This window comes from Mastigoproctus giganteus, chromosome 8 (genome assembly GCF_048544385.1).
Source record: "Mastigoproctus giganteus isolate SK-2022 chromosome 8, ASM4854438v1, whole genome shotgun sequence".
NCBI classification, from domain to species: domain Eukaryota; kingdom Metazoa; phylum Arthropoda; class Arachnida; order Uropygi; family Thelyphonidae; genus Mastigoproctus; species Mastigoproctus giganteus.
Window position 1 is genome coordinate 228338221 of NC_143582.1, and position 23248 is coordinate 228361468.

General features: G+C 38.6%; 1 protein-coding gene across 1 annotated transcript in view; it reads left to right on the forward strand.

Annotated features, from left to right (window-relative positions):
- Window positions 1-2070: 2070 nt before the first annotated feature.
- Window positions 2071-23248, forward strand: part of LOC150082396 (splicing factor U2AF 50 kDa subunit-like) — a 282501-nt gene continuing 261323 nt past the window's right edge. Inside the window, exon 1 of the mRNA XM_090380538.1 lies at window positions 2071-2305. Within this exon, the coding sequence (XP_090236664.1) occupies window positions 2284-2305 (22 nt within the window). The 5' untranslated portion in view covers window positions 2071-2283. The remainder of the gene's footprint in view (window positions 2306-23248) is intronic.

A 23248-nucleotide genomic window follows, 5' to 3' on the forward strand; every position in this document is an offset into this window, starting at 1 on the left:
TCTACAAGACATCATAGAGGTAATTCCTCCTTTTCTTAATTTATTCGATATGGTAGGAACCTGAGCCAGATCATGAACAGCTAAACCATCGATATCAAGTGGGCCAATGTTTATCCAACCCTTTTCTTCTATTGTTAACATTGCTGCTTTTCTTGCCTTCTTTTCCAGAGACTTCTCATAATTTTCTTTAGCTTGTGTAACATCGTTTATGACTTGGTTGCATAATTTATGTCTACCATAGGCTTCTGTATCATCTGATATTTTAAATGAACACCCTGCATTTTTCTTCTCTGCCCCAAGTGTCATTAGTTTATCTGACATCAATTTAGGTCTAAGCCTCGAACAGTGTTTTTAGTTGTTATGAATAGCCTAGTAGCTTCTATGATTACTTCTCTGAAATGCTTCCCACTTAGAATTTAGTGTTGGTAGCATCATCAGTTGTCACCACTGCATAGAATTAAAAACTGTGTGAGACCACTGTAGTCACTCTTACAATAGAAAACCACCTTCTCTTCAACTTGATATTAGTTATGTCTTTAAGTAACTACCACATCAGTACACAGGCACCACAGTCAGCAAGTCCGTCTTTTACCTGTAGCTTCTTAATGCATGTAGAATCACTGCTTATAACGAGATCAAGAGTATTGTTTCTTCTTGTTAACTATTGCTTCCTCTTGTAGCCTCTCTGATATGCTGCTGTAGAAAACAATCATTCAATAAATCCACAAAAGTCTTGCTAGTCTGTAAGAGGCCAACCCACAAGTTTCGAAAAATATCCGGAAAGTTAAAATCTCCCATTATAAGGCATTCTAATTTGATGTATTAGTCTGCTCTAATTCTCTGTATAGCTGTTTGTTATACTCCTTACAGTCATTAAGTCTATTATAGCGCACTCCTGGTCTCATTTTCGTTTTCTCAGCTTAAGTCACACCAGATTGCCTCCAGAATGCTCTAGTCATCCTTGTCCACTGCACGCACTGCCTCTGAATTTATGTGCTTCTTAATTAAGAAAATAAATCTGCCTCTCTCCTATCTTGTCTTTTATGTACATATTGTAACTTCTGATATTCACATTCTGCATTCCTTATGTCTTAGTGACACCAAATCTCCGATATCCTAACAATGTCTGCATTTGACGACTTAATCAGCACTTTTAATTCATTAGAGTTATTTACTATGCTACTAGCATTATTGTACAAGCAAGTATATTCGCACCTGTTGTTACTCTTAATTGTCCTAGCACAGCCCATATATTTTTTTATTCCACTAAGATCCACAGTGGGGGTTCGAAATCCTTTACACCTTGCTTTCCAGGTTGCTACATCAGGTTCTTATATACTGGAATTCTCATTTGTGACGTCTTATTTGAAAAGACTCGAACCATTCCTTTAATGAATGTAAATCAGATAGAAACAAAGGAAACAAACGATGGTGTTGTTGGGTTTTAGGCACATGAGCGATTTAGTCAATATTGCGCAGTATGTATTGTGTTTGTAAATATCGCATATTCCTTGGTTAATTTTCTCTTTGCTGGACGAAAAGCCTGAGATTCCAGGATTACAACCATGATACCCGCCTGAGATCGACTAACTCAGCCATGTTGTGAATAAAGGCCACAAAAATTCCTCACTTCACCCTTGGGATTTTACCTCAGGTCTTTTTCACCCGGTGTGGGGAGGACAGCGAATCTACCAACTGTGCTACCCACGAGTTAGCACAGTTGGTAGACTGCTGGTAGAACGATGTAGACTAAGCCATCTTGATATTCTGTGAAAATTTTGGTTTGTTTATTTGTTTTTTGATAATTTTTTTCGATTATAATAGTAAAAATCATTTAAGAGATTTTAAATCGCTGTTCTTTGTTTCTGTGTATAATATTGTATAATCGATGCATGTACCCTCCAAAATGTGCACTTTAAGAAAAATATTTTCGATGTGCCACTAACTTTGCAGTGGAATATTTCTTAATTTGGAATTTCTGTTTGACAGCAAGTTGAAGAAAGTTGGTGGCGACCTCTGATGGTGACAAATGTAACAGCTGATTTGTAAACAAAATGGCAGTTTCTCGAGTTTGCTGTGAGAACTGTGGTCTAATCGTAAATGGCCGGCTTGGCAGTATTTACAATTGTAAATAGTTGAGAAAATTAAATTAGGCGTTTTAAATGGAATTTTTATTGTATATAGTTTGCATTACTTATTCTTTTAAAGCTCAGACAATTATTTATAAATCATAACAGCGGTTTACTTTATATACACCAACGATTTTTATGCAAACTACAGCTTATGGGAGAAGAACGGGATAAAGGTAAGTGTATGGGTTAGAAAGAAAGAATTTAAAATCATGGTGCATGGAAATTAAAGAGCGAAAACACGAATTTATGAGACCAGATGTAAACTTTCACGTTCTCCTCCCCATCTCAACCCGTAGTTTATTTCATGAATCTGGTTTGTTTTTCTGGCTCCCGCACACCATGATAGAGGAAGCCCTATGCCTTCCTCTATCATGCTGTGCGTTTACGATAAGTTTACGAATTAGCTGCCTGCTATCGAAATAAGTATGAAGATAAATCAACTTTTAGTAGTAGTAGGGACAAATGATGCAAGACAGCAAGCTTATATAGCATCAGCCAAAAAAAAAAAAAAAAAACACATTTCACTCATGCATACCATCCAACAATTTGTCTAGTTCTTCCTTGGATTTATTCAAACCCAATCACTTCTACAACAACAGAGGAAGACTGTCCAACAATCAATGACTCACTGACTGAAGGCAAATTTGCACACATCTAACCTGTAACCATCCTTCCTGAACTTGAATTTATGCCTCTCGTGTGTAGTCTCAGCAAGAGGAAGAATGCCGTCAAGCTTACTCAATCAGATCTCCCCTTAGGTGTCTAGTTCTGCAAGATTCAGAAATTTGCACAGCAGAACCTTTTCATCAGTTTAATCACTATATTCACCTTTCAGGGCAACACACTTTATGCAATACTTCCTTATCTATTTTGTACCTCTTTTGTGGAACCTTTCCATCTTAGTCCTTTAATCACTCCTCAACTTCTGAACGAATTTCTAGGTATATTCAAACTGCGTTAATATTTTATCAACACTATTAAATGAATAGTTTTTCCTGTAACTAAGTTTTACTAATTACACTTGCATTACCAAACAAGAACTAACAGTTTTTCAGTCATAGCCTTTTTTTTTTTTTTTTTTAACTTTTATATCAGGGGGCTGTCAGATCCATTATTACTCCAGGATTAAAAGTGAAATTGAGAGGGAAGCTTTTTTTTAAAAAGGCATTCTGAGTTATTTATAGTTGGAGGTGAACAGAGTAGTTTTTAGAATGTAGAACTTAAAAAACAGAAAAAAAAAAAAAAAAGTGGGTCAACATGAACCGCACCCCATATTTGGTGCCAGTGGGCTAAAATACTTGCTCTTTTTTTTTTGGTAGTTGTTGGCGCATTGGCTTCTGTGGCCATAATGCACCTCCCAAGGTTTCTGCAGTACTTTGATCCAAGCCCGAGGTGGGATTCGAACCCGCGACCTTTGGGTTGCCAGGCAGCCACTTGACCCGCCCGGCTAGCCAGGTCGGCTACTTGCTCTCTGCTTTTCACTGCTGCAGGCCAGAATGAAGAGACCACTGGCTAGTAGCAAGTTTGAATTATGTTTGAATGTGCATTAGTACTAGTTTTTAGTGTTTTTTGCTAGTTGTGTTGTGCACTTTTTATTTTTAAATAGATTTAGCATTAGCAGTGGCAAATGATGCAAGAAAGCAAGCTTATTCAGCATCAACCAAAAAAAAAAAAAAAAAAAACCACGACACCGCTTATTTCATCTATTTGTTCTCTCCATTATTTTCTATAATGGAGAGAACTTTAATTTATTTAAACTGTCCACTTCCACAACAACAGATGGAAGTTTGTTCCAACAATTGAGTACCCTTTGGGTAAAGGCAAACTTCTGCACTTCTATTCTATTCTTCAACTGTCTTTCCTCAAATTGAATTAGTGCCCCCTTGTGTGTGGTCATAAGGCCTCCATAGCCGAGTGGTCAGGAGTGGGAGTGCAGTAGCACACACTCTTTGAGTAGACCGGGGTTCAAGCCCCTGACTGCTGAATACAGTTGATCTGCCAACCCGCAATGGACCAGCGTGGCAGATTATGGTCCATTTCCCTCAGCATGAATTGTTGAGGAGGCTTCCATCCTGCAGTGGGTTGATAATGGCTGCACTTTTTTCTTTTTTTTTTTTTTTTTGTGTGTGGTCTGAGCAAGAGAAAGAATCCCATCAGCATTGAGATTGCTCAGTCCATTATAAAGCCTTAAACCTTCAATCAAATCACCTTACAGGTGGTTAGTCTCCAGATGCTGCAATTTGCAAAACCGAAGCCTTTCTTGGTAAGAACACCTCCTTGTTCTGCTCACCGATCCTGTTGACCTTCTCTGTACTTGTACCAACAGCTCCACAACCTTCCTAAAATGAAACCACCTCTCTGTATGCACTACTCAAGATGTGGCCAACCACTGCCTTATACAATGGGATAATCACCTCCTTATCCCTGCTAGCAAAATTCCCATCTGTCATTGACATAGCCCCATGAGCTGTACTGGCAGCATGTCTGCATTGCTTAGACAACTTCATATCTGACTGCACAATTACCCCCAGGTCTTTCTCATTTTCCACTACCTCAGTGTTGTACTATACATTGGTGTTACTCTGGGATTACTGCTGTTGGAATTTCTCAGCCTATCTGTCAAACTTTTCTAGATCCCATTACAGTAGCATACTGTCATTAATGACCTTGCCAACCTTTGTATCTTTTGCAGACTTCAACATTAACCCTGATATATCCTAATCAGTAATATTGAAAACAACAATAGGCCGAACACTGGGGTATTCCACTAAGAACATTAGTCCATGAAGAGCAATGTCCATCGATTACCACTCTGTCTTCTCCTATTCATCCATCCCTTTATCCATAGCAGCAACTTTCCCTTAATGCCATACAGCTCCAATTTGTACAGCAGTCTTTTATGTGTAACAGTATCAAAAGATTTCCTGAAATCCATGTATATATCAAAATTTTTTCATCCATTTCCTCTTTGACCACATCATATTAACCAATCAAATTGGTCAAACAAGAATTCCCCTTAACAAACCCATGCTGTGTTTCAAGTATGATTGTAGCCTTGTCGAGAATTACTCTTTGATCTGCCTTTGTGAATTGGGAATATGTTCTGACATCTGCAGTAGCCACTCCTGAATCCAAGGGTGCTCTCATAATTATTGCTTAATATAACTGGAAGAACCCATCCACACTTGGAGCCTTTCTTATGTTTAACTTCAATTTCTTTTCCACTTTCCTCTCAAACTACAAAATCATTTAGCTTCCTTTCAAAATTTGGTAAAATTTGGATATCCCTTTCCTAAACAATTCCTCATGTGTGAATATAGATGCAAATACTCATTGCTTGTCAGCAACCTGAGCAGGATCAGCAACAGTTAAACCATCGATATCAAGTGGACCAATTTGGTTTATCCTGTTCCTTTTAGTGTTTACATAAGTAAAGAAGTCATATTCTTTGCCACATATTTCTCACAATGTTCCTTCTCTTGCCTGACCTCCTTTTTGACTTGATTACATGCTGGTTTATATCTACAATAGGCATGTGTCATCCAATAATATATATGCATCCCATGCACTTTTCTTCTCTACCACGAGTTTTTTCAGTTCATCTGACATCCATTTAGGCCTATACCTTGAAGAGTATTTCTTAGTTATGAAAAGTCCTAGTAGCTTCTATGATTAATTCCTTGAATGCTTCCCATTTAGAATTTGCTGTTGGTAACATCATCTGTTAGTCCCACTGTATAGAATTTAAAAACTGTCTGAGACCACTGTAGTCCTTGTAGACCACCTTTACAAAAGCAAAAAACCCTCCCTTTACCCTTGAAGGTAGTTACATCTTTAAGTATTTTCACCTGTGATTGAAGAGTATTTCTTAGTTATGAAAAGGCCTAGTAGCTTCTATGATTAATTCCTTGAATGCTTCCCATTTAGAATTTGCTGTTAGCATTAGCATTTAGCATTAGTAGAGGCATATGATGCAAGAAAGCAAGCTTATGCAGCATCAGCCAAAAAAAAAAAAAAAAAACCCACTTCCACTTCACCCCTCCATTCGTTCGAAATACCTGTCCAGCTGAGCCTTAAATTTATTTAGGCTATCAACTTCCACGACAAGGGATGGAAGTCTGTTCCACCAACCAACTACCCGTTGGCTAAAGACAAATTTCCACACGTCTATCCTACATCCGTCTTTCCTCAATTTGAATTTATGCCCTTTCAGGTGATTATTCTGAGCAAGAGGAAGAATCCCATCAGCATTGAGCATGCTCAAACCATTCAAGGCTTTATACACCTCTATCAGATCACCTCTATCGCAAGTGCCTAGTCTCCAGACACTGTAATTTGCAAAACTTAAGCCTTTCTTCGTAAGAGCAACCCTTTGTTCCATTCACTAACGTTGTTGCCCTTCTCTGTACTCGTTCCAGCAGCTCTACATCCTTCTTGAAATGAGGCCTCCAGACCTGTATACAGTACTCAAGGTGTGGCCTGACCATTGCCTTATACAAGGGAATAATCACCTCCTTATCCCTGCTAGAAAAATTCCTGTATATTATTGATAAGACACCATGAGTTACTCTTGCAGCCCATCTGCACTGCTCAGAGAACTTTATATCTGCCTGCACAATTACCCCCAGGTCCTTTTCATTCTCTACCACTGTCAGTGTAGTACCACAGAGTTGATACGTTGCTCTGGGGTTGCTGTTTCCCATATGTAGTACTTTACATTTGTCAATGTTAAACTTCATTTGCCACTTCTCAGCCCATCTGCTCAACCTTTCCAGATCCTGTTGCAGCAGCATAGCGTCAGTAGTGTCCTTAACAACCCTGCCAACTTTTGTATCATCTGCAAACTTGGACATTAAGCTTGATATGCCATCATCAATATTATTTTTAAATACAGAAAACAATAATGGACCCAACACTGAACCCTGAGGGACTCCACTAATAACATTAGTCCACGATGAGCAGTGTCCATTGATTACCACTCTCTGTCTTCTCCCCCTCAACCACCCCTTTATCCATAGCAGCAATTTGCCTCCAATGCCACACCGCTCCAATTTGTGCAGCAGTCTTCCATGTGCAACAGTATCAAAAGCCTTTCTAAGATCCAAGTATATAATATCAAAGTTATTCCCTGCATCCAGTTCTTTTGTGACTGCATCATAGTATCCAATCAAATTGGTCAGGCAAGACTTCCCCTTAACAAAACCATGCTGTGTCCGAGCTATAACTTTCCAGATGATCCTGCAGTGCTTCCTTAACCAGTGCCTCCATTAATTTTCCTGGAACAGAAGTTAAACTCACAGGTCTATAATTACATACTTGTGTCAGCCTTTGATCCTCCTTTGTGAATTGGGGTCACATTTGCACATCTTCTGTTGGTAACATCATCAGTTGGTCCCACTGTATAGAATTTAAAAACTGTCTGAGACCACTGTAGTCCTTGTAGACTACCTTTACAAAAGCAAAAACCCCTCACTTTACCCTTGAAGGTAGTTACATCTTTAAGTATTTTCACCTGTGCTTGCGGCTATCATTAATCTATTAGTCTGTGTATTCCCCCCACCCCCAAGCCAACATATTTTTCAATTGAAAATGAATGAAAGATTGAAATGTTTTTCATTTCTGTTCAGGAAAGAAATGTAAAGCATTAGGATATGAATTTTAAGAGAACAATGATAAACCGGATTAGAAATATGAAAGTATAGTGGGTAACGGCCGTTGTACAGGAGTCTAAATTAAAATATTAGAATTTTCTTTTGATGAAAGTTCATAAAGAAGACTTTCTTTTCAGAAGTATATGGAGGAATAATTGTTAAAGTTTGCAAGGAACTTTTTTGTATCTCATCTGAAAGCAAATTGCATTGACTGTTATTGACAAGTGAGGTTAATGATTATCTATTCAATTACCAAGACAAATTATCATTTTTTTTTTTTTTTTTTTATGAAAACCCCAAGCACAAACAGTGTTAGGACCTATTGCACTTGTTGTTGTGCATGGGTTGAAGTTTGAGAAGATGAAAGAAGATACTTGTTAACATTAACTTGAATTTCTGTAGATTATAATTACGTATGTTTTAGGAAATATTTATGAAGAGAGGTTGTTCCAGAAAATGGAAGTTGAAACGTTGGTCTGTGAGTTTGAAGTTGGACAGTAAAAGTAAGTTGACTTTTTTGAAGAAGTTATTATACATTTTTAAGTTGGTCTTACTTGGAGAGTATGGTGCCGAAGTCATCCTATGAAGAAGTATTGAGGTAAACTCTTACATATTTTTAAGTAGATATCAAAGAAAAAAGTTTCAAAACAGCTATTATGAGGTTTGAGCTGCATGGAAGGAGTTGATGAAGTGCATGATTTGCTGAAACATTGTCTGGGGTTGAATCGACCCAGGTCTGGCACTACGAGGTGTGCAAGTGAAGCACTTCCCACAGGCACTATCTAAAATAAGTGGCAAACCACACTGCATATATATATATATATATATATATATATATATATATATATATATATATGTGTGTGTGTGTGTTAAGATATGATGTGAATTAGGCGCCATAAAAGATAGAGCCAGCCCTGAATCAACCCCATGCTTATAACTTGGTTTAACCTAATTAAAATTACTACTATGTCATAGTGAGTTGATTAGTTTTCATCCATTTGGAAAAAAGATGCAGGTTGATATCCCTCTGCTGATGAAACCATTTGCTAGACTTTTTAAGTGGGGTTAAATTAGTCCCAGATGGAGCAGAGAGAGTGAAACAGGGTTATAGTTTTTTTTTTCTTTTTTTTTATCTAGAAACTTTAGAGTTTTCTTCCTGCAGACAGGCAGACAAGCTAGGACCTCTAAGTTATAACGTTATATATGAACAATGAAGTACCGTAATAATGTTAGGCTGAATGCTTGCAGAGTAAATCCTCTGGCATTATGGCTGTATAGGAGTTTAACCTGATAGTATAAACCAGAGCTGTTATGCTCAATACGTCTACGTTGATCTCAACATTCGTAAAAGAATTAGAGAAGTTTACCAAAATATGATACATAGAACTTCTCTATGATACTCTCCAGAAATTAAAACAAATATAATATTACAGTAAAAAATTAAATAGAAAACAATTAAAAAATCGAAAATATTACGTTACAGTAAAAAATAAATTGAAAACAATTAAAAAAACCGATTGAACACAATTAAAAAACCGATTGAACGCAATTAAAAATTAAGTAAAGAATTAACTAAAAGAATTAAATGAAAATTATGCAAAAATCATTTTCCTTCCTCATTTTTCTATAATTTGTTAAATTCTTTTCGTTAATTTTTTACTTAATTTTTAATTGCGTTCAATCGGTTTTTTAATTGTGTTCAATTGATTTTTTTAAATTGTTTTCAATTTATTTTTTACTGTAATCTAATATTTTTGAATTTTTAATTGTTTTCTATTAATTTTTTACTGTAATGTTATATTCGTTTTAATTTCTGGAGAGTATCATACGGAAGTGTTCTACATGTCATATTGAGGTAAACTTTTCTTATTCTTTTACAAATAGGAGTTTAACCGTAAACTCCTATCAACAAACTGAATGCGTATTTTGCATCTAGATTCACACATGAGGAGGTCTGTAGGGAAGTGGAGGCCAGAAGAATATAAAACTCTGGCAGGGAGCTAAATGATTTTGAAATAATTGAGAGAGCAAAGTGGAAAAGAAATTGTTGAAATTGAACACGTGAAAGCCTGCTATAGATGGGATCTATCCAATTATACTGTATTAAAGGAAGTAAGCAAACCCTTAGCCATAATTGTGAAAGCTTCCTTGGACTGGAGATGTGCAAATGCATCCCCAATTCACAAAAGGGGATCAAAGGGTGATATGAGTAAGTACAGACGTGTTCTGTTCCAGGGAAAATAATGGAGTCACTGGTTAAGGAAACAATACAGGATCATCTAGACAAGACTGCAGTTATAGTTCAGACACAACAATGGGTTTGTTAAGGGGAAGTCTTGTCTAACAACTTTTATTGGATACTATGAGGTGGTCACAAAGGACCACCTTGTATTGGATACAAAAAATAATTTTGAATATCATATACTTGGATTTTAGGAAAGCTTTTGATACTACGGCACATGGAAGACTACTATACAAATTGGAGCAGTATGGCATTAAGGGCAAGTTGCTACAATGGATAAAAGGATGGTTGAGTGGCAGAAGACAGAGAGTGGTTATCAATGGACGCTGCTCTTCGTGGACTGATGTTATTAGTGGGGTCCCCCAGGGTTCGGAGTTGGGCCCATTGTTGTTTTTGGTATTTATGAATGATATTGATGAAGGTATATCAAGGTTAATATCTAATTTTGGAGACGATACGAAGGTTGGCAGGGTTGTTAATGACAGTAATGATAGTACGCTAGTTGAAGAGGATCCGGAAAAGTTGAGCAGATGGGCTGAGAGGTGGCAACGGAAGTTTACAAATGTAAAGTACTGCATATGGGTAGCACTAACCCTAGAGTAATGTATGAACTGGTTGGTACTACACTCACAGTAGTGGAGAATGAAAAGGACCTGGGGGTAATTATGCAGTCAAATATGGTTTTCTGGGCAGTGCAGACAGGCTGCAAGATTAGTCATGGTATCTTCTCAATGATACACAGGAATTTTGCTAACAGGGATAAGGGGGGTGATTGTCCCCTTGTATAAGGCAGTGGTCAGGTCACACCTTGATAACTGCATACAGGTCTAGAAGCCTCATTTTAGGAAAGACGTAGAGCTGCTGGAACAAGAACAGAGAATGGCAATGATTTGTGAGTGGAATAAAAGGTTGATGTTACCAAGAAAGGCTTAAGTTCTACAAATTGCAGCTTCTGGAGACTAGGCACTTGTGAGGTGAAATAACTGAGGTGTATAAGGCTTTGAATGGTTTGAGCAAGCTCATTGCTGATTGGATTGTTCCTCTTGCTCAGATTACTTACTTGATGGGACATAAATTCAAATTGAGGTAAGGCAATTGTTGAATAGAAATGTGAAAATTTGCCTTTAGCCAGTGGGTGGTTGATAGTTGGAACAACAAGTGGGTGGTTGATAGTTGGACTTCCTGGAATTAACCCCCATGTCAATTGATTATATTAATAACTTGAACATTAGCATTAGAAAAAGGCATATGATGCAAGAAAGTAAGCTTATGCAGCATCAGCCAAATAAAAAAACAAAAAAACTTCCACTTCACCCCTCTGTTCATTCGAAATACCTGTCCAGCTGAGCCTTAAACGTATTTGGCTATCAACCTCCACAACAAGGGATGGAAGTCTGTTCCACCAACCAACTACCTGCTGGCTAAAGCCAAATTTCTGCACATCTATCCTACATCTGTCTTTCCTCAATTTGAATTTATGCCCTCTCAGGTGATTATTCTGAGCAAGAGGAAGAATCATCAGCATTGAGCATGCTCAAACCATTCAAGGCTTTATACACCTCTATCAGATCACCTCTATCACCAGTGCCTAGTCTCCAGACACTGTAATTTGCAAAACTTAAACCTTTCTTCATAAGAGCAACCCTTTGTTCCATTCACTAATCTTGTAGCCCTTCTCTGTACTCGTTCCAGGAGCTCTACAACCTTCTTGAAATGAGGCCTCCAGACCTGTATACAGTACTCATTGCCTTATACAAGGGAATGATCACCTCCTTATCCCTGCTAGAAAAATTCCTGTATATCATTGACAAGACACCATGAGCTATTCTTGCAGCCCATCTGCACTGCTCAGAGAACTTCATATCTGCCTGCACAATTACCCCCAGATCCTTTTCATTCTCTACCACTGTCAGTGTAGTACCACAGAGTTGATACGTTGCTCTGGGGTTGCTGTTTCCCATATGTAGTACTTTACATTTGTCAATGTTAAACTTCATTTGCCACCTCTCAGCCCATCTGCTCAACCTTTCCAGATCCTGCTGCAGCAGCATAGTGTTGGTAGTGTCCTTAACAACCCTGCCAACATCTGTATCGTCTGCAAACTTGGACATTAAGCTTAATATTATTTATAAATACAGAAAACAATAATGGATCCAACACTGAACCGTGAGGGACTCCACTAATAACATTAGTCCACAATGAGCAGTGTCCATTGATTACCACTCTCTGTCTGCTCCCCCTCAACCACCCCTTTATCCATAGCAATTTGCCTCCAATGCCACACTGCTCCCATTAGTGCAACAGTCTTCCATGGGCAACAGTATCAAAAGCCCTTCTAAGATCCAGTATATAATATCAAAGTTATTCCCTGCATCCAGCTCTTTTGTGACTGCATCATAGTATCCAATCAAATTGGTCAGGCAAGACTTCCCCTTAACAAAACCATGCTGTGTCCAAGCTAAAACTGAAGTCTTGTCTAGATGATTCTGCAGTGCTTCTTTAACCAGTTCCTCCATTAATTTTCCTGGAACAGAAGTTAAACTCACGGAACATACAATTATAGTAGTCCATATCTATTATATATAAATTTTGTACAAATGTTATACAGGTGTTAATTTTTTTAATAATTCTTATTTTAATATTATAAATATGACTAATTGTGAATTTAAACAGAATTAAGTAGATTCGTGTGGTCTGAGATGTGAGATATTGTAATTTCTTCTTGATTGATGGAGCGGTTGTTGTGAGATGTAAGAATTGCATACGATAAATAAATAGTTGGAAAAAACTTCCATATATTGACCTCCACTACTTTAGTGGAGGTCAACAACTTAAATAAGTTCAAGTTAGAACTATAAAAATATTTGGATAGGTGAAATAGGAAGATTTTTTTTTTTTGTTGTTGTTGATGCTATATAAGCTTTCTTTCTTACATCATGTGCCTCTACAAATGCTAATGCTAACATCATAGGGCTTTAGCCCCCACATTGCAATTAAACCCCCTGTTATGTCTATTAGACTCCATTTTTGTATTTATTATAAAATGTTAATTTTTTGTTAAAATGGAAGTAGTCTTTAATTATGATGTACATAATTGATCCCATTTCACGTTTCTTGAAATTTCTTGTGCTATATTAATTTTTTCACTTGTTTTCTGTTATATTCAGTATTATGAAAGTATTATATTCAGTATTAAAGAAGCACTGCAGGATCATCTAGAAAAGACTTCAGTTATAGCTCGCACACAGCATGGTTGTGTTAAGGGGAAGTCTTGCCTAACCAATTTGATTGGATATTATGATGCAGTCACAAAAGATCTGGATGCAGGGAATAACTTTAATATTATATACTTGGATCCTAGAAAGGCTTTTGATACTGTTGCACATGGAAGACTGCTGCCAAATTGGAGTATTGGAGGGAAATTGCCGCTATGGATAAAGGGGTGGTTGAGGGGGAGAAGACAGAGAGTGGTAATCAATGGACACTGCTCATCGTGGACTAATGTTATTGGTGGAGTCCCTCAGGGTTCAGTGTTGGGTCCATTATTGTTTTCTGTATTTATAAATGATATTGATGATGGCATATCAAGTTTAATGTCCAAGTTTGCAGACGATACAAAAGTTGGCAGGGTTGTTAAGGACACTACTGACGCTATGCTGCTGCAACAGGATCTGGAAAGGTTGAGCAGATGGGCTGAGAGGTGGCAAATGAAGTTTAACATTGACAAATGTAAAGTACTACATATGGGAAACAGCAACGTATCAACTCTGTGGTACTACACTGGCAGTTGTAGAAAATGAAAAGGACCTGGAGGTAATTGTGCAGGCAGATATGAGGTTCTCTGAGCAGTGCAGACGGGCTGTAGTAGCTCATGGTGTCTTGTCAATGATATGCAGGGATAAGAAGGTGATTATTCCCTTGTATAAGGCAGTGGTCAGGCCACACCTTGAGTACTGTATACAGGTCTGGAGGCCTCATTTCAAGAAGGATTTAGAGCTGCTGGAACGAGTACAGAGAAGGGCAACAAGATTAGTGAATGGAACAAAGGGTTGCTCTTACGAAGAAAGGCAGTCTTCGTAAGAGCAACCCTTTGTTGCATTCTGTCTCCAGACATTGTAGTTTTGCAAATTACAGTGTCTGGAGACTAGGCACTTGTGAGGTGATCTGATAGAGGTGTATAAAGCCATGAATGGTTTGAGCATGCTCAATGCTGATGGGATTCTTCCTCTTGTTCAGAATAATCACCTGAGAGGGCATAAATTCAGATTGAGAAAAGACAGATGTAGGATAGATGTGCGGAAATTTTCCTTTAGCCAGCAGGTAGTTGGTTGGTGGAACAGACTTCCATCCCTTGTTGTGGAGGTTGATAGCCTAAATAAATTTAAGGCTCAGCTGGACAGGTATTTCGAATGAACGGAGGGGTGAAGTGGTCGTTTTTTTTTTTTTGGCTGATGGTGCATAAGCTTGCTTTCTTGCATCATATGCCTCTACTAATGCTAATGCTATTCCACTTTTCTCTTCCACTTTTCTCAGTTTTCCGGTTTTTCATCTGACAGATACATGTGACTGAATGAAATATTCAGAAAAATAGACATGATTGGTAACAGTGAGTCAAATTATATAATTCTGTTGATGTGGAGATATTGCCCTTACTGGGTGAGGGAGATGAATTATGTTTGATGGATTGGGGGTATTGCTAGTTAGGGGCTGAAGAATGCTTCTTAGTTTATTGCAGTAGTGTTTCAGTATGACTGTTCACAATATTTTAAATGGTAGTTTTTTTCTAAAAATGGTTCAGGTAGTGTGGGAATCTATGGGCATCATTAATACTAAATTTTCAGAAAAAGGTACCACAATCAGTTCACTCTTGTATGTTGAAACATTGGATGTGCAAGACCCATCAATACAGTAGTGTTACTTCAACACGGAAATTCATCTCCTCGCTACAGCTGCTGCAATATTTGTAAAAATTTTGCTGCTGGGATTTGAAGTTGTTCTGCATCCTAATTGTAATCCAGATTTAGTCCCCAGCAACTTTATTTATTGGCAAAGTTTAAAGAACTTCTCAGAGTCAACAGATATGATTCCAGTGAATAAGTTCAAGCAGCCATGAAAAGATGATGTATATTTCAGCTGAAAGAATTTTACTTCAGTGGTATACAAAAACGTCTCTGGATAAAGTGTATTGAATTAGGTGGGCCATTTGTGAAAAATGATACATCAGATTAAAACACAATTTTTTCTATCTACAGGTATGTTTTTCCTTTGTTCTATCAACTTCCCCAACAAAGAATGGAAGTCTGTTCCACCAACCAACTACCTGCTGGCTAAAGGCAAACTTCCGCACATCTATAATGCACCTGATGATCCTGCTCAGATAGCAAACAAACTGAATGAGTATTTTGCATCTACATTTACACGTGAGGAATTATTAAGGTTTGAAAATGGCAGAAGGTTATCAAATTGTAGCAGGATACTTAATGATTTTGTAATAACTGAGAGCAAAGTGGAAGAGAAATTGTTGAAGTTAAACGTAAGAAAAGCACCTGGGGTGGATAGGATCTACTTGATATCGATCCACTTGATATCGATGGGTCAACTGTTGATGATCCTGCTCAGGTAGCTAACAAACTAAATGAATATTTTGCATCGACATTCACACATGAGGAGTTATTTAGCGAGGGGAAAGCCAGAGGTGTATTCAACTCTGCCAGTAAGCTAGAGAATCTTGTAATAACTGAGAGTAAAGTGGAGGAGAAATTGTTGAAGATAAACACAAGAAAGGCACCCAGGGTGGATGGGATCTATCCAGTTATGTTAAAGGAGGCAGCAAAGGAAGTAAGCAAACCCTTAGCCATAATTATGAGAGCTTCTTTGGACTCAGGGGAGGTACCCACAGACTGGAGATGTGCAAATGTGACCCCAATTCACAAAGGAGGATCAAAGGCTGACACAAGTAATTATAGACCTGTGAGTTTAACTTCTGTTCCAGGAAAATTAATGGAGGCACTAGTTAAAGAAGCACTGCAGGATCATTTAGACAAGACTTCAGTTATAGCTCGGACACAGCATGGGTTTGTTAACGGGAAGTCTTGCCTGACCAATTTGATTGGATACTATGATGCAGTCACAAAGGAACTGGATGCAGGGAATAACTTTGATATTATGTACTTGGATCTTAGAAAGGCTTTTGATACTGTTGCACATGGAAGACTGCTGCACAAATTGGAGCAGTGTGACATTGGAGGCAAATTGCTGCTGTGGATAAAGGGGTGGCTGAGGGGGAGAAGACAGAGAGTGGTAATCAATGGTCACTACTCGTCGTGGACTAATGTCATTAGTGGAGTCCCTCAGGGCTCAGTGTTGGGTCCATTATTGTTTTCTGTATGTATAAATGATATTGATGATGGTATATCAAGCTTAATGTCGAAGTTTGCAGACGATACAAAGGTAGGCAGGGTTGTCAAGGACACTACTGACACTGTGCTGCTGCAACAGGATCTGGAAAGGTTGAGCAGATGGGCTGAGAGGTGGCAAATGAAGTTTAACATTGACAAAAGTAAAGTACTACACATGGGAAACAGCAACCCCAGAGCAATGTATCAACTCTGTGGTACTACACTGACAGTGGTAGAGAATGAAAGGAACCTGGGGGTGGTTGTGCAGGCAGATATGATGTTCTCTGAGCAGTGCAGACGGGCTGCAAGAGTAGCTCATGGTGTATTGTCAATGATATATAGGAATTTTTCTAGCAGGGATAAGGAGGTGATTATTCCCTTGTATAAGGCAATGGTCAGGCCACACCTAGAGTACTGTATACAGGTCTGGAGGCCTCATTTCAAGAAGGATGTAGAGTTGCTGGAACGAGTACAGAGAAGGGCAACAAGATTAGTGAATGGAACAAAGGGGTGCTCTTACGAAGAAAGGCTTAAGTTTTGCAAATTACAGTGCTGGAGACTAGGCACCAGCGAGGTGATCTGATAGAGGTGTATAAAGCCTTGAATGGTTTGAGCATGCTCAATGCTGATGGGATTCTTCCTCTCGCTCAGAATAATCACCTGAGAGGGCATAAATTCAAATTGAGGAAAGACAGATGTAGGATAGACGTGCGGAAAATTGCCTTTAGCCAGCGGGTGGTTGGTGGTGGAACAGACTTCCATCCCTTGTCGTGGAAGTTGATAGCCTAAATAAGTTTAAGGCTCAGCTGGACAAGTATTTTGAACGAACAGAGGGGTGAAGTGGAAGTGGTTTTTTTTTTATTTTGGCTGATGCTGCATAAGCTTGCTTTCTTGCATCAAATGCCTCTACTAATGCTAATGCTAATCTATTAAAGGAGGTGGTAAAGCAACTAAGCAAACACTTAGTCATAATTATGAGAGCATCCTTGGACTCAGGGGAGGTTCCCATGGACTGGAGATGTGCAAATGTATCCCCAATTCACAACGGGGGATCGAAGGGTGACACGAGTAATTACAGACCAGTTAGTTTAACTTCTGTTCCGTGTAAAATAATGAAGTCGCTGGTTAAAGATGCATTGCAGGATCATCTCGACAGGACTGCAGCAATAATTCAGACACAGCATGAGTTTGTTAAGGGAAAGTCTTGTCTGACAAATTTGATAGGATATTATGATGTGGTTACAAAGGAACTGAATGCAAAAAATAATTTTGATATCGTATATTTGGATTTCAGGAAAGCTTATGACACTGTTGCGTATTGAAGACTATTGTATAAATTGGAGCAGAATGGTATTAAGGGTAAGTTGCTACAATGGATAAAAGGATGGTTAAGTGCGAGAAGACAGAGGGTGGTAATCAATGGGTGCTGCTCTTCTTGGACTAATGTTATTAGTGGAGTCCCACAGGGTTCGGTGTTAGGTGCACTGTTGTTTTGTATATTTATCAATGATATTGATGAAGGTATATCAGGCTTAGTGACAAAGTCTGCAGATGATACAAATGTTGGCAGGCTTGTTAATGACAGTAATGGCAGTGTGCTACTGCAACAAGATCTAGATAATTTGGGCAGATGGGCTAAGAAGTGGCAACTGAAGTTTAATCTTGACAAATGCAAAGTACTGCATATGGGTAGAAGTAACCCCAGAGAAATGTACCAACTGTGTGGTACTACACTTAAGGTGGTAGAAAATGAAAAAGGCCTGGGAGTAATTGTGCAGGCAGATATGAAGTTTTCTGAGCAATGCAGACAGGCTGCCAGGGCAGGTCATGGGGTTTTGTCAATGATATATACGAATTTTGCTAGCAGGGAAAAGGAGGTGATTATCCCTCTGTATAAGGCAATGGTCAGGCCACGCCTTGAGTACTGCGTACAGGTCTCGAGGCCTCATTTTAGGAAGGATGTAGATTTACTTGAGCGTGTACAGAGAAGGGCAACAAATTGGTGAGGGGAATGAAGGGATCCTCTTATCAAGAGAGGCTTAAGTTCTGCAAATTGCAGTGGCTGGAGACTAGGCACCTGCGCGGTGATCTGATTGAGGTGTATAAGGCCTTGAATGCGTTGAGCACGCTGAATTCTGATGGGATCCTTCCACTTGTTCAGATTACGAACCTAAGGGGGCATAAATTCAAATTACGAAAGGACAGATGTAGAATAGATGTGTGGAAATTTGCCTTTAGCCAGCGGGTGGTTAATTGCTTTAACAAACTTCCATCTGTCGTTGTGGAAGTTGATAGGTTGAATAATTTTATGGAGGAACTGGACAGGCGTTTGGAGGGAATGGTGTGATTTTTTTTTGGCTGATGCTGCATAAGCTCATACATTTGCTTTCTTGCATCACATGCCACTACTACTACCTGTCTTTCCTCAGTTTGAATATATGTCCTCTCAGGTTATTATTCTGAGCAAGAGGAAGAATCCCATCAGCATTGAACATGCTCAAACCATTCAAGGCTTTATACACCTCAATCAGATCACCTCGCAGGTGCCTAGTCTCCAGACACTGTAATTTGCAAAACTTAAGCCTTTCTTCATAAGAGCAACCCTCCATGCACTAATCTTGTTGCCCTTCATGATTTAACTAATTCCAAAAATAGTACATATCACTTGCATGCCTTCTAGCAGGTACCAAATAAACAGTTAACTTCTTATAATCAAAGTGCTGACCGGGCTAGCTGGGTGGGTAAAGTACCTGCCTGGCAACCCAAAGGTCGCAGGTTCGAATCGCGCCTCAAACTTGGATCAGAGTAGTGCAAAAACTTTGGGAGGTGCATTATGGCCACAGAAGCCGATGCGCCAACAACTGAAAAAAAATAATAATAATAAATTATTATTAAAGTAAATCAAAATGAAAACAGAAATTACTGCATTGTCATTTACCAAAAATTAGTGGGAAAAGATACTTGGCAAGATGTGATTCAATTCTCAAATTTAAAAAATTACAGGAAACAAGTTATTTAATATGTACAGTGTATTACATTTCAGGTACATTAGCAAACAGTAATACAGCTCCAGTCTGTGGGTACCTCCCCTGAGTCCAAAGAAGCCCTCATAATTATGTCTAAAGGTTTGCTTACTTCCTTTGCTGCCTCCTTTAATATAACTGGATAGATCCCGTCCACCTCAGGTGCCTTTTTTATGCTTAACTTCAACAATTTCTCCTCCACCTTGCTCTCAGTTATTACACAATCACTTAGCTCCCTGTTAGAGTTTGATAAACTTCTGGCACTCCCCTCATTGAATAACTTGATGTGTGAATGTAGATGCAAAATACTCATTCAGTTTATCAGCTACCTGAGCATGATCATCAATAGTCAACCCATCTATGCTAAGTGGTCCAATTGGATTCATCCCCTTCCTTCTAGAAAGTAAAGAACTCTTTGCTGTTTTTCTTTGCATCCTTTGCCAAGGATTTCTCGCAATTTGCCTTCACCTGCCTAACCTCTGTGACTTGGTTACAGACCAGCTTATATCTTTCATAGGCTTCTGTGTCACCCATTAATTTATATATTCATCCCATACATTTTTCTTCTCTGCCACAAGCCTCATTAGTTCATCTGACATCCATTTAGGCCTAAACCTTGAACAGTATTTCAAGGTTTAAGCTAATGGTCAGTTTGGTGTGAAATAAGCACTGGGAAAGCAAAAATGAGAGTCAGAGTGTGTTACAGGACTAATGACTGTGATGAATACAATGGATAGCTATAAAGAGGAATAGTGAGCTAGCAAATTAGAATGTCTCAAAATAGGCGATTTTAACTTTTCAGCTGTTGACTGGAATGTGTGGGTTGGTCACTTGCACGCTAGCAAGGCTTTTGTGGATTTGTTGGATGGTTGTTTTCTACAGCAGCATGTTAAAGAAGCACCCAGACAGAGTGATGCATTGATCGGATTATCAGCAGTGATTATTCATCCATTAAGAATCTGCAGATAAAGGATCCACGAGGTGGCAGTGATCACAGTGTACTGATGTGGGATTTACTTTAAGGATATAGTTACCATCAGGGTAAAGGGAAGGATTTTTGCTTTCATAAAGGTGACTATTGTGGCCTCAAACTGTTTTTAAATCATGTAGATGATGTTACGAACAGAAAATTCTAAATGGGAAGCATTCAAGGAACTAATCTTGGAAGCCTCTAGGCTTTTCATACCAACTAAGCAATACTGTTCAAGGTGTAGGCCTAAATGGATGTCTGTTGAACTAATGAAACTCGTGGCAGAGAAGAAAAATGCATGGGATGTGCATAAATTATCAGCCACCACAGAAGCCAATGGTCGATATAAACTAGTCTGCAATCAAGTCACAAAGGAGGTAAGGCAAGTAAAGGCAGATTATGAGAAATCTTGCAAAGGATGCAAAGAACAACAGCAAAGACTTTTTCATACGTAAACTCTAGAATGAGGGGCATGAATCAGATTGGTCCACTTGATATCAATGGTTCGACTGTTGATGATGGGAGCTGACAAACTGAATGAGTATTTTGCATCCGCATTCACACTTGAGGAATTCTCTAGGGAATTGGAGGCCAGAAGTTTATCAAACTCTAACAGGGATCTAAATGATTTTGTAATAACTGAGAGGAAAGTGGAAGAGAAATTGTGAAGTTAAACATAAGAAAGGTGCCTGGGGTTAATGGGATCTATCCAATTATATTAAGGGGGCAGCAAAGGAAGTAAGCAAACCATTAGTCATAATTATGAGAGAATCATTGGATTCAGGGGAGATTCCCATGGACTGCAGATGTGCAAATGTATTCCCAATTCACAAATGGGCCAATCAAAGGGTGACACAAGTAATTATAGACCTGTTAGTTTAACTTCTGTTCCAAGGAAAATAAGTTACTGTTAAAGAAGAAACGCACGATCATGTTGACAAGACTGTAGTTATAGTTTAGACACATCATGGGTTTGTTGGGTCTGTTGAAAAGGATGCCAATGTTCACTTTTCTTGACAACTGATATATGCTTTTGAACTGCTGTCAACAACTTTGAGATTTTTTGTGTTGATACCATAACAATAGTGAGAACCTCTATTGTTATGTGGTACACACATTCAAAAAAAAAAAAAAAAAAAAAAAGATGCTCAAGTTGATGGAAATGTACCAATGTCACTTCCCAATCATTCATCACCAGATGATGCACATGTTATTATGTGGTATACATTCAAATGTGATGCCCAAAATGCTGGAAATGTACCAAACTCTCTTCTATCACTCATCACAAGATCATGCACACTCTCAACTTCTGCATACTGCTGAATATTGCAGGTCTTCCACAGTGTGGTGTATATTCCAGGTTCTTCCTCCCTTATTAAATTATGCTGCCTATTTCTTAACCATGGAATAGTTGGGATATCCACCCCCAATGTAATCCTACCCTCATGGATTGCCTTTGGAGTTTGGCCTCTTTTTTTTTTTTTTTTTTTTTTTTTTCCAAATATAGGATGACTGCATGGTGGCTGTTTTGTTCATCTTTCCTCATTCACACAACTTTGTTGACCTCAGGACCTACAATTAGAAGAGAATGTTATTGAAACTGCATAAAACTTGGTGAGTTACTGTTTGAAGTGTTATACATTAAGTACAGAAATTTTTAACACTACCCTTTTCATACTCAGGCTAAAAATTTTTCAAAGCAACATTATTGACACTGTTTATGATGTGCCTAAAAACAAAACAAAAAGATTTTTTGTTTTGTTTTTAGGCACATCTGCTTTATCTCTATCTAGTAGAATATTTATCTCTTTCTGTCAGATGACAGATTAAAGGTTACATTTATGAAGTTTCTTTTGAAACCTATCATTTCTGATATATAGTAGTAGTGGCATGTGATGCAAGAAAACATGTGTATGAGCTTATGCAGCATCAGCCAAAAAAAAAAAAAAAATCACACCAATACCTCCAAATGCCTGTCCAGTTCCTCCTTAAATTTATTCAACCTATCAACTTCCACAACGACAGATGGAAGTTTGTTCCAGCAATTAACCACCCGCTGGCTAAAGGCAAATTTCCGCACATCTATTCTACATCTGTCTTTTCTTAATTTGAATTTATGCCCCCTTAGGTTCGTAATCTGAACAAGTGGAAGGATCCCATCAGAATTCAGCGTGCTCAACGCATTCAAGGCCTTATACACCTCAATCAGATCACCATGCAGGTGCCTAGTCTCCAGCCACTGCAATTTGCAGAACTTAAGCCTCTCTTGGTAAGAGGATCCCTTCAGTCCCCTCACCAATCTTGCCCTTCTCTGTACACGCTCAAGTAAATCTACATCCTTCCTAAAATGAGGCCTCCAGACCTGTACGCAGTACTCAAGGCGTGGCCTGACCATTGCCTTATACAGAGGGATAATCACCTCCTTTTCCCTGCTAGCAAAATTCCTATATATCATTGACAAAACCCCATGACCTGCCCTGGCAGCCTGTCTGCCTTGCTCAGAAAACTTCATATCTGACTGCACAATTACTCCCAGGTCTTTTTCATTTTCTACCACCTTAAGTGTAGTACCACACAGTTGGTACGTTTCTCTGGGGTTACTTCTACCCATATGCAGTACTTTGCATTTGTCAAGATTAAACTTCAGTTGCCACTTCTTAGCCCATCTGCCAAAATTATCTAGATCCTGTTGCAGTAGCACACTGCCATTACTGTCATTAACAACCCTGCCAACCTTTGTATCATCTGCAAACTTCGACATTAAGCCTGATATATACCTTCATCAGTATCATTGATAAATATACAAAACAACAGTGGACCCAACACCGAACC